Genomic DNA, 12,300 nt, shown 5'->3' with positions numbered 1-12,300 from the left:
GCAAACTTCTTGCCTTCCCCCCGCCCCTCCCAACCTCTGCTTGCAAAAGAAATACCCTTTTTAACATGATTCAGGAGATAAGAAGAGTTGTTAGTTTTTAAGATATTCACTGTTCCCAAAAACAATTCATGAATAACCTGGTGAGGAAAGAGTGAGTTAACTGATTCAGTAAAGTAGAAATTTTATAGTAAAATTTGCTAAACCCTTTTTATAGTATTTATTTTCTATTACTTCTAGATATAAACTAGTTTCTCATACTCTGGTGAAAAGATATGCAAGTTAATCTAATTTTGTTTTATGTTGATGTTATGTTATGATTAAATTTACTTTTTTTTTCCTGCCCTCCACCATAACATATTGTGGGAAAGTCCAGGACAATCCTCTATAGCAAGTAGAATGTTTACATTTTGAATCAGTCTTTTAAAAAACACAGTTTTCTACATTTCTTAAAAAATGTTTTTCTGATTTGTTCTTCGAAGAACTTGTAAGTTTTTTCAGGATAAAAACAGTGGTTTTCACTCTTTCTGATTCTGGCATCATATTTATGAATTAAAGTTGATTTTCTTATTGTGTTTGCTGACACAAAACAGGAATATTTCTGGTTTTAATTTTATAGATCCCTCAGCTGATGAATTAAGACGGCTAATGATGTTACATGGAGGCCAATACCATGTGTACTATTCTAGATCAAAAACAACTCACATCATTGCCACCAATCTTCCAAATGCCAAAATAAAAGAACTGAAAGGAGAAAAAGTAGTTCGTCCAGAGTGGATCATGGAAAGGTGAGTTTAAGTCTATTGCATTTGGAGATTTCTCTTTTTGGGTGGGGAAAAAAAAAATCTGAAAATAAAGCATTATAGAAGATTGCCTTTTGAGATTATGGTTTAGTTTAAAATTAATCTGTCCTTGTAACAGCTGTAAAAATATCACTGTTACATTGAAGATTTGCTTCTTGGGGATTGTTCCGTGAGAAACTTCACTAAGAACAGTCAAAAAGTCTCAAGCATATCAGGAAACTGAACATTATCCTAGTGATTCCATTTAATATCTAACCAGCTGACCAGCTTTCATCTCAGAGTTAAATAAATATTAGGTGATTGGGTTTTAACTTCTTGCTTTGTGCATTGCTTAAGTTTCATTTCATCTGTAAATAAAGAAGGATGTCAATTGAAAAGCATTTTCATAAAGTTGTAACTAATGCATGTAAACATTTATTATGTTGTGACTTTGTAACAAAACAAAATAAAAAATAATACCCCACATTTTATTTACAAAGAACTTATGCTCTTTGGTTCCTCCATGCACTGGAATATATAGGATCAATTAAAGTTGTCCTTAGGTCCTTGAAAAGATGGTAGCCAAGCTCAGAGCAGTTAATCTGGTTTGCATCTGTCTGCTTCCGTCTGAGGAACCTATGGGAAATACGGAACGGGCAGGAATATGCTCTGGAAATTATTCTGTCAGTGTCGCACTATTCTTGACTAGCCTCTTTCCTAGATGACCAGCAGAAACACGCAAGGAACTGTTCTGCATATATACTTGGGAAATCTTATTTGCAGTTCCTGTTTTCAGTTTGCTCATTTTCAGTCCTTTGAATTCAGTTGTTTCATATCATGTATCTTTAAGGTAATTTTTTTAAACTTTAGTCAGAAATTACAAGTTTTTGTTTCAAAGAGATTTTAGATACATTTTTAAACGGTTTTAGGGCCTCACCCCTGAGTTTAAGAACTTGAAAAATGGATTGTAGTTGTGGTTTTATTGGAAAGATTTGGCTGTTGTCATTGGTGTCATTAGAGCTTGTTATGATTTTAACCAAGTTGGAAAAATCGGTTTGTATACATTCGGTAGAGACTTGCTAGAACCTAATGTATGAAATCTAAAATTTTCTTTAACGATGTCTTGTGTTCAGTTCTGCATCACGTGGTTCTGGAAGGTGGTGCTTCCAGAATAAGTCAGAAGAACAGAGTATAGACAGATAAAGGGTGTTGGGCACAAGGAAACAAGGAATTCACTGTCTCAGTAGAACAGGGTTCATATCAGAATCTGGAATAGAAGCCAATTTCACAGTCACCACCTCTCTTTTTTTTTTTTTTGTCTTCAACAATGTTAAAGAATGCTCAGTAGTTAAAAACTATGTCTCTGTATATGGCATATGAAATTATGTTCCCCTTTAGATCAGTTGGTGAAAATCTGTGTTGTAGGTATAGAGGTTCCAAGTTTCATAAAGTGGTTTGGGTTGAAAGGGACCTTAAAGACCATCTAGTGCCAATCCCCCTGCCATGGGCAGGGACACCTTCCACTAGACCAGGTTGCTTGGAGCTCCATTCAGCCTGGCCTTGAAGACATCCAGGGATGGGGCATCCACAGCTTCTCTGGGCAACTTGTTTGTATTCACCATTCTCACAGTGAAGAATTTCTTTCTAATACCTAATCAAAACCTACCCTCTTTCAGTTTAAAGCCATTCCCCCTTGTCCTGTCACTATATGCCCTTGTAAAAAGCCCCTCTCTCGCTCTCTTGTAAGCAATGTGGTGAGTTTGAGCTTTTTTAGTTTGGTTAAGAATCAAGCCTAAAATGTTATTGTCACAAACTGCTGGTAAAGGAGTGTTGTTAGATATTCAGTCTTGTCATCCAAGGTTGCAAAATGAAAAGTTTTGTTTGTCTGTGGAGCTTTGATTCTTTTCTTATGTACACAGATTATGATTTAGTCGTTAATTACATAATCATATATTATCTTTTTTCACTGTGGTACCTGCCACATTCTCTGAACAGAAAAGACTGAGTTCAGGTTGCAAACTGCTAATACAGGGACTTGGGTTTTGCTTCTTGACTCTGTAACCCTATTCCTTACTTACTGCATGTGACTTGAATTCTTTGCTGATAATGGAATGAATTGTTGCTGTCTTTTATTGGTGCTTATCACTATAGCATCTGTCTGCTTTCCAAAGATTAATGAACTTACCACAACACTTTATTACAATGGCTTTTGTTTTCATTTTTTGAGAGCCACCAAGACATTAATGTAAAACACCAAAAATGTTAATAATTTGGAATACGCTGTGGAAACTATTTAAGATAAGATTATTCAGAGTTACCTATCCAAGCATGGTAAGGCATATGTTGAAGTTTGTTGCTGCATTAAAAGCTTTGCTTATTATGAACTGTGGTCTGAAGTCAGACTCTAATAAACCTGATGTTAAATGCAGGTAGCTCTAGAATTTTGGTTTAATTAGCATCATATTTTGATTTTCAAATTGAGTGAATATTTTTTGTAAAGAACTGTGTTAATCTAACAAAAATGTGAAGAAAATAGTTTAAAATAATTTAAAAAATATTAGTCTGGTGTGACACTTGAATAAATAAAAGCTATCAGTCTTTAAAAAGTACAGCTTTTGGAAGAGATGCCACTTTACTTTGGCTCAGTAATTTTTGTGGGGAAATAGTAAACTGAAAGGGAAGGAGATGGCTTTTATAGCTACATCGGAAGCAAGTGGAGCAGACCTGCTCTTGAATAGTGGGGCAACCTCATGACAAAGGATATGGAATAAGCAGAGGTACTCAATACTGCCTTTTCTTCAGTGTTTAGTGGCAAGGTCTGTTTTCACACCTTGAAGACTTGTATGTCTAGTGGCAGAGTTTGGAGAAGAGAAATGCTACCAAAGGTATACGAAGCGTAAATTACTGTTCACTTAAGGAAACACTCTACCGTACCAGATAAAATGCACCCAAGGGAGCTGAAGAAGTTGGCTGATACCAGTGCTATACCACTCTGTCATTTTTGAAAATTCGTAGCAGTCAGATGAGGTTTTCCAGAAGACTGGATAAAAGGCAAATGTCACACCTGTCTTCAAAAAGCAAAGAAGGGTTACAGGGAATCTAGGGAAGTTCAGTGTGATCAGCTTCATCACAGACGCTGAAGAATGGAAGATACCTTTCTGAAAGCTCTGTCTAGGGTAGCAAGTCATGCCCGACCAGCCAGGTTGTCTTCTGCGGGTGAGGTGACTGAACAATGGGAGAGCAGTAGATTTGCTTTGACTACAGTACGGCTTTTGACACAATTCCCTCTTGCATTATTTAAGACAAACTGGGGAGATAACCAGTTGGATAGTGGGCTGCCAGCTGAGTGAAGAACTGGCTCAACTGCCTCACTTAGACAGTAGTGGTCAACAGTTCAGAGTCAAACTAGCAAATGCTTACAAGTGGCATTTCTGAAGAGTTGATACCGAGGACAGATGCAGTTTAATGTCTTCATTAAAACATGGACATTGGTGATGCAGTGAAAAGTACCTTTAGCAAGTTTGTGGATGATGTGGAAGAGAACAGTTGTTTATACTGGAGAGCAGGGCTGCCCTTTGGAGAGTATCAACAAACTGGAGGAATGGGATAGCAGAAACTTGATGAAATTCAACAAAGTAAAAAACAGAATCCTGGACATGAGACAGAATTTATTTCATGCAACCAGACAGGCTAGGGACTCGCTTACACCCTTGTAGGGAAGGACTTGGGATTCCAGGGGGACTACAAGGTGACCACAGAGCAGCAGTTGTGCCCCTGTGGAGATAGAGACTAACAGCATATGGGGTCGCATTAGCAAGACCATTGCCAGCAGGTCAAGGGAAGTGATTCTTCCAATCTATTCAACCCTTCTGAAGTTACATCTGGAGTTCTGTGTCTGATTTTGCGCTTCGCAGTAGGAGAAAGATGTTCACAAACTGCAGTGATTTCAGAGGAGTACCACCAATATGAATAGAGGCCTGAAAAATGATACATATGGAGAGACAGAGGAAGCTGGTTCTGTTATTCTTGGAGAGAAGACTAGGAGGAGATCTAATTGTTGTCTTTCATTACCTGTATGGAGGTTATGGAGAGCATGGAGCCAGATCTTCAAGATGCACAGCAAAAGGACAAGAGGCAATAGTCAGAAGTTGCAGTGAAGAAAATTTTGACTGAGTATAAGGAAAAGATTTTTCACAGTAACTGTAAGCAGTGGAACAGGTGCCTAGAGAGGTCGTGGAATTTCTGCCCTTGGAGATACTCAGCATTTGGGTGGACTCAGCCCTAACCAACCTGATCCGACTTTAAAGATAACCCTACTTTGATCACTGTTTGGACTAGAGACCCCTAGAGGTCCTTTCCAACCTAATTTTTTCAGTGATTATGAATTCTGTGATCCAGGGAATGTGAAACAGGGAAAGATACTGAATGACGCATCTAAAATAGGATTCCTATTGCTGTATCTTAATTACAGTTTGGTAAAAAAAAACTGTGGATTCATCTAGTAATGCAGCTATCCCAGTAGCTAAAATCTTGAAGTCCTGAACCAGTTCTTAAATAAATGTGGGCTTTTTAATCATCTTGGAATTGCAGCAATTTATTTGAAATATTACGTGATAGGAGAAAAAGTTTAATCAGGCATTGTAAAAGCTTAGTTGCTGCATCACCACTTTCTGTACAAGAAAGCTTTTGAACTCTACCTGTGTATTTTTAACTCTGTTTGGCAATGTTGAATGTAAATTATATTCCTTTATGTATATATCTATGTATCAAACAATATTTAATTGGTATATTTTCAGGGCTGTTCTTACTATCCTATTTCCGTAGAAGCCTTACCAGGTCTCTTTGTATATGCGTAACTAGTTTTAATTTATCTAATTGGGAAATGTGATCTCCCACTATATTCTTCTGTAACTGCAGCAAGAAAGCTCCCAAGGGCTTTTGTTCTACTGTTCAGCTCCCCTGACAGTAGTACAGATCTGAGCTAGTTAAAAAGCACATCTCCAAGAGAAAGCATTCAGGTATTGAAGAGCAGAAGAACAGTATCTGCCACTGAGCTAAATTCTCTTTAAAAAGTTTGAATCCAGTTATATCTTCAAAACTAAATACTACTATTAATCTGCTTTGATATGGGAGAGGTTCCTCTGCTCTAAGAAGTTTCAGCATCTCTGACCCGGTTGTTCAGTGTGAAGAGTTGTATACAAAGAAGTGAAGTGTAGGCTGGGAAGGCTGTTATCTCTACTGCCAGCAACAATACTGTTGTGTATTTTTGAGATGATGTCCCTTCTAAGTGTGTGACATCCCTAAGGAATTTAGCAGTTACTTAAATATAATTGCAGTTTCAGTGGAAGAAGAAAAAGAAGAGAGAGAAGAGAGAGATACATTGCAACACAATAGGACATAACTAGAATGATTGCTGTAGATATTTATGGAAAGTGTGTTTGGAAATTATTCTTCTGTCTAGCTTACAACAGTGTTTTTTCTCACAAGAAGGGGTAATTAGCCCTGTGGAATGGAAAAAGTAATTCTTTTTTAATAGTGAACCACATCCTAGCTGACTTCCTTCAAATTCTACCCAAATTTGGTTAGAATATGTGCATTTACATTGTTCCAAGCTAAAGAGCTTAGTCAGCACTGTTCAGGTAGAATAACCCGGACCACTCATCATGGCTTTTTTGACTGTTTATTTTGGGGTTTAAATTAAATATTTAAGCTTTTTGTGTGCTTTGTATGTGTCAGTTGAAAAGAGAAATGGATGTAGAAAAAAGAACAACATTACTGTGCAAATATCTTTTGTAGTACCATTCACCACATCACAGATTACTTTTCAGTTCAATCCAGTTAGAGGTGGGAAAGGGATTGTGGAAGGAACTGCAAGTACGGCTGAACAGCAAAAGGTAGTGACCAAAGTAATAGTTTGTTGCACATGAGGGGTTTTTTTTTGCATAGGAGGCTGGGTTTTTTAAAAAATTTCTTAGACAATAACCTGTTCCTTTTTTTTTTTGTTTCAGCATTAAAGCTGGACGTCTCCTCTCGCACATTCCCTATCAGCTTTACACCAAGCAGTCAAGTGTTCAAAAAGGTCTCAACTTTAACAGCATATGCAAACCTGAAGATGCCATGCCAGGTCCAAGCAATATAGCTAAAGATCTCAACAGGGTGTAAGTGTTTTAGATCCTGCAATGCAGATGCTCATCATTCACCCATGATGGGTTTGCATTTATAGCTAAATAGCATTTTTGAAGTTCATTTCAGCTTTATGAGGGAAGCTCTGAGGCACTGAAATTTAAAAGTAAGGTATAGCTATATAAATAGTTGAAGGCAGAACTACAGTTACCTTGACTTCAAGCCTTGTCTCTAGTCTTTGGACCACAGTTTGCATGATAATGTCACCTAGGTGGCCTAGGATATAATATATCTGTATGGAGGCAACAGGCATACATTAAAGGATTATGTCTAGTGACACTGAAAAGTAGATTTTTATTTCAAAAATAAAAAACTGGTATCATTTGACTACTTTTGCTAAAGGTGCCTAGGAATGAATATAAATGTATACTAGTTGTTAAGCTCTTTCTTTAGTCTCTTTAAAAAAAAAAAAGTCACAGCATACATTACGTATGTTAACAGCAAGGTTTAAGTCACGCTTGAGAGAGAAGATAGTTTAAAAAATGAAATTGCAATATAAAAAAAAGTATCCTAAAAGGCCTAAGACCTTGAGAAAGAAACTAGAACAGAAAGCACCAGTGAAACTTTTTAACTGGCAGAGGAATTGGAATTTGGAAAGAAACATTCCGCTTGAACTCTTCTCTGGATTTCTTTTTCTTTTTGTAAGAAGGTTCCTGCACCTTTTTCAGAAGTACATGTTTGTTCTTTAGAGGCAAGAATCATAACATTATAGAATGTTTTAGGTTGGAAAAGATACCTGGATGTCATCTGGTTCAACACAACTACTCAGACTGGGCCAAGGATACTGTACAAGATACTGTATTTTCTGATTTGTACTGAGTTCTTCCACAGTCGGCTGGTTTATTTAAAATCCAGTTATGCATAATGCTGAGGAGACTCTACTACATGAGTGGGATTTGTTTACATTTAGGAAAAATAAAATCAGTCCCACAAAATAAATATCCTAAGCAATATTTCATATTGGTATTTTAAACCATGAGTGGTACAATCACCATCACCTCTTATTATTGCATTGTTAAAGGTTTTTTATATGAGAAGAATATTCAGACTTCTGAAATTATCAATTGAGTCTGAAAAACATGAGTTTAAAATCCTGCCCTATCCACTGATGCTGAGTATATGCCACTGAATATACTATTTTCAACCATGCAACTCCTCAAAAATAATATGTTTAATATAATTTATGTTTCTGATAATCTTTACCAAATTGTTGTCACAAGTAATTGGCTTTCTGGTTTAACTGCCATACAAGATAGCTAACTATTTCCCACCTCTTTTTGTGTATTTAAATTGCTAGCTTTGGGAGTTGGGAGTGATAGTTGGGTTTGTTGGGTTTTTTCAGCAGGTCAAGCATTTGTACAACTCTTGAAAGCTTTGGTTTTAGTACCCAGAGTTAATTTTTTAGTGAAAGCTTTGTCTTTACGCTGTCAGAGTAAATGTAAGTTTTCAGTGCACTTGCGGCAGAGTACTTTGGTTTGTATGCTTAAAAGTTGAAAAGTAGTTTGTTTGTTTTTTATCAAAAGCTAAGAATATATTTGATTTTTAGAGCTTGAACAGATTTTTTTCATTGAGAAAAAAAATAAAAAATGCCTTGGTCTTAGGTGCTATCTCTGTACAAGCCATTCACTTAAGAGCTGATCTCAGTGATCCTTGTAGATCACTTCCAACTGAGAATATTCTGTGGTTCTGTGAAAATAATTCTCTAAAAAATAGGGGGTTTTGTATACCTTTGTTCTTGTTTGTTTGTAACTAGATAAGGAAAATCACATCTTTTGATAAAAATATAACTGTTTCTGATGGTTTGCATATTCCTGCAGCATTCATGCTGTGCGTGCTAGTACAGTGCTGTTAACAAATAAATAATTATTGCAGTCCAGTTGGAGACCTCTTGCCAAATTAAAGGCTTTGCCAGTAGCTTTTCTAATGTGAGCATGGTCACTCCCATGTAAACTCCTGGAAGTGCTGTTAATAATACATGAAATCTGCAAGATCTTTGGTATGGCTGTACAATATTTTGTGCCATTGAGAGGATGTGGCTCAGAGTTTGAGATAATTGTTTTGGGAAAACACTTAAGTATATACCGATAACAATTAGGAACATAAATACTTAGCACTTGAAATGACCTGTAAATGTGCCTTTATGTATAAAAGATACAGTATTTAATCATTGTATCTGTTTCAGAAATCATATTAAAAAGTGTGAAATGGAAAATGAGATCACACCCAATGGAATAAGTAGCTGGAATGAAGAAGAGGAAGAAGAAAGTGACGATTTTGGATTTACAGAGCTGGAGGAGATTCTTCCCATACGGAAACAAAATGGGATTCAGTCTCATAAAGACAGCACTGCCATTTTTAACGGACACACACACACTTCTACCAGTGCCTTAAAGACACAGGATTGCTTGGTGCCCTCTGGCAACGGTGTTGCAAGCAGGTTCTCTCCAGGCCCTGTGCAGGAGGAGGGGAAGACTGAAAAAGGCATGGTTGACTTTAGAGACTGCACAATGCAGCAGTTGCAGCAAAGCAACAAAAATACAGACTTTTCGTGGAGTCCACACAGGACTATGAGTAACTCATCCTCATCTTCATTTTTGCACAGTAATACTAAAATAAATGGTGCTCACCACTCCACTGTTCAGGGGCCTTCAAGCACAAAAAGCACTTCTGTACCTGCTCCTAGCAAGGCAGCTTCCTTACCTGTGTCCAAACCTTCAGATTGTAGTTTTATTTCTGATTTTTATTCACATTCAAGACTACATCATATATCAACATGGAAGTGTGAATTGACAGAGTTTGTCAACAGCCTGCAGAGAAAAAACAGCGGTGTCTTTCCAGGAAGGGAAAAATTAAAAAAATGGAAAGCAGGCAGGTCTGCACTTAAAACTGACACAGGTAGATACTTGTTTAAGGAGGTTTATGTTGAGAAGATGCCTTATATCTTTGTACATTAAATGTCTAAATGAGACTACATAGGTTAGTATTCAATATTCATATTACAGTCAGACTATCTGGAAAAACTTGCTGACTTGGATGCAGTGAAAACTAACTGATCCAACTGCTTTTGGCTTTGTTTGGGTTTTTTAACTTAAAATGTGACTTAATGTGATACTCTGGTCTATATTGAATTCCTCCTCGTAGAAATACTATTCCTGATTTTACAAAGATATGTGGATTGATCAGGGGGGAAAAATACTAATATATATATATCTATATCTAAACATACACGAGTCTGTAGTTGCTGTGTGAAAATCTGTAGGGAAAAAACAGAAGAAAAAACATTATTGTTCAGCATGAAAATTTAAAAGATGAGTAACAGTTGGAAGTGAGTTAAATTTAAAATTTTTTTGATAGTAAGAGTTTTATATAGCTCTTTGTCTGTTTAAATGGGTAGTGGTGTTATATGAGACTTCCGAACCTGCCTTGAAGAGAAATGTTTTATGTTATTGCATCAAAGGCCAAAGTGAAAAAACTTGTGTAATTCATGAGAGGCAAAGTGTTACAAATACAGATAAAGTATTTTGCATCTTTAGAATCCCTTGTTTACAGTCTTACTCAATTAAAAGGTTAGCTGTCTACTATTAGAGATTCCAACTCTTGTACTGTAAAAACATTCACTTGTAATCATACGAATATATGCTTGACGATAAATTGCCACATCTAAAAGAATTGTTAGATAATAAATTAACTGATTCTGTGTTTGTGCGAAGACACCCCAGTTCTCAAGCATGTTACCTTATAAACTACTTAAGTGTATATTTTTAATCAAAATATGGTATTAGGTAATATATTTTTATTTTCTCTTTGATTTGGCCTAGAGGATTCAAATAGTTAATGCCTGTATTTCAGTTGACAAGTAGCGACTTCTTAACCTGATTACTTGATTTGTAAATACACCCATTATCAGATAGTCCTTATTTTTCAAAGAATGAGTTCAAATTGTAAATTACTTAAAACCGGAAAACATTTTTCTGATTACTCAGTAATTAACTCATGTTAAGCGAAACTGTCACTTGATATATTGAAGTCTTTTTCACTGTTGCACTTTATGCATTGTTCAGATTAAGATTTTTTTTGTTAGATATTGCCTTCTCTAATAAGTCAGCAACATAGACATGCAGACTTGCAACTTCTAGGAAGTATTTGTAGTGCACTAGGCGTGTAAGGTTTTCAATCTGGAGGTATCTTGCTCATCTTTGCTGAATGTTTGTGTGAGTATAGGTACAGCACCAAATGCATGGGAGGTTTAAAACTAATTTTGGTGTATTTCATGAAGAATAACAGTAGCTCTTAGTGCAACTAAACTTTATTTTTATCTTTTCAAAAATTCTTTTGATTGATGAACAAAAAGGAGTAAAATTCTCTGTTCCAGATTCAGTGTTAACATGGCGAAATTAATATCCAGTGCCCACAACATGTGTTAACCTCCTTGGATTGGGGGAACTTGTTAGGTAGAAGGTGTTAATTATGAAAAATAAAATAGAAACTCTTAAGTTTAATGCACTGTTTAGGTGGTTTGTGAACTGTTTATGTTTACCTTTCTCAGAGTAAATACCTTCTTGGTGAGAGGAAACAAAAATATTTATGATTTAGAGGTGGTAAAAACTTGTAATAGTCCTTGATGACTACTGAGAGTAGTAACAAAGTGTATAAATTAGGGTTCAAGCTTTCTGTTGGTGTATCTTCATACTAGGTAATGTGTCTGTTCCGAGCTCAGCCAAGCCACAGAGCTGTATAATGCACGTGGATATGGATTGCTTCTTTGTGTCTGTGGCTATCCGAAATAGACCAGATCTCAAAGGTCAGTATTTAATTGTGTGTTACAGTTTACTCAGTTGAGCCTTTAAAAAACCAAACTTGTACACTTACAAAATTAGCTTTGCATATTAATAATTTTTCTTACGTCTTCGATAGTCAGACTATGTAACTTTCATATCTGCTTATTGTTTCTGTCCTGTTTACTTTCTCACAATCCAAAAGCCAAGTGGAAGAGAGAATTGGAATTCTCCTTGCTATCTCCTTTCAGTATCTAAAGTAAGAAGAGAGAAGTCTGTAGTAACTATTCTCTGTGATATTGCACGTATCTTATTGAGTCTTATATTTACCATATTAGAAATCAGAGATCAAATTTGAGTTGTACCAAAAATAGGGTTTGGTCACTCTCTGTTTAAAAAAAAAAAAAAAGGTGTCCTAATAATTTTCCTGAAGTAGTTTAGGAGGCTTTGTTTAACTAGGAAAGTGGAAAGGTAAAGGCTGAGAATTAATTGTCTCTTTGCCTGATGCGTATTTTTCAAGGACAATTTACTTCTCCTTACCTTTCCTATCTTACATGTGAAGT

At 36.1% G+C, this 12,300-nt stretch overlaps 1 protein-coding gene across 6 annotated transcripts in view; it reads left to right on the top strand.

The window, feature by feature from the left end:
• REV1 (REV1, DNA directed polymerase) overlaps window positions 1–12,300 on the top strand; it is a 73,485-nt gene that overhangs the window by 16,486 nt on the left and 44,699 nt on the right. For all 6 annotated transcript variants that reach the window (XM_027674902.1, XM_027674899.1, XM_027674900.1 and 3 more), the window contains exons 4-7: window positions 617–785; window positions 6,788–6,937; window positions 9,145–9,857; window positions 11,656–11,763. In XM_027674902.1, the coding sequence (XP_027530703.1) occupies window positions 617–785; window positions 6,788–6,937; window positions 9,145–9,857; window positions 11,656–11,763 (1,140 nt within the window). The remainder of the gene's footprint in view (window positions 1–616; window positions 786–6,787; window positions 6,938–9,144; window positions 9,858–11,655; window positions 11,764–12,300) is intronic.

The sequence above is a fragment of the Neopelma chrysocephalum genome, unplaced genomic scaffold, assembly GCF_003984885.1.
Source record: "Neopelma chrysocephalum unplaced genomic scaffold, ASM398488v2 Primary Assembly neopelma1_25, whole genome shotgun sequence".
Classification (NCBI taxonomy): Eukaryota; Metazoa; Chordata; class Aves; order Passeriformes; family Pipridae; genus Neopelma; species Neopelma chrysocephalum.
This window is presented reverse-complemented; position numbering and strand designations above follow the sequence as displayed.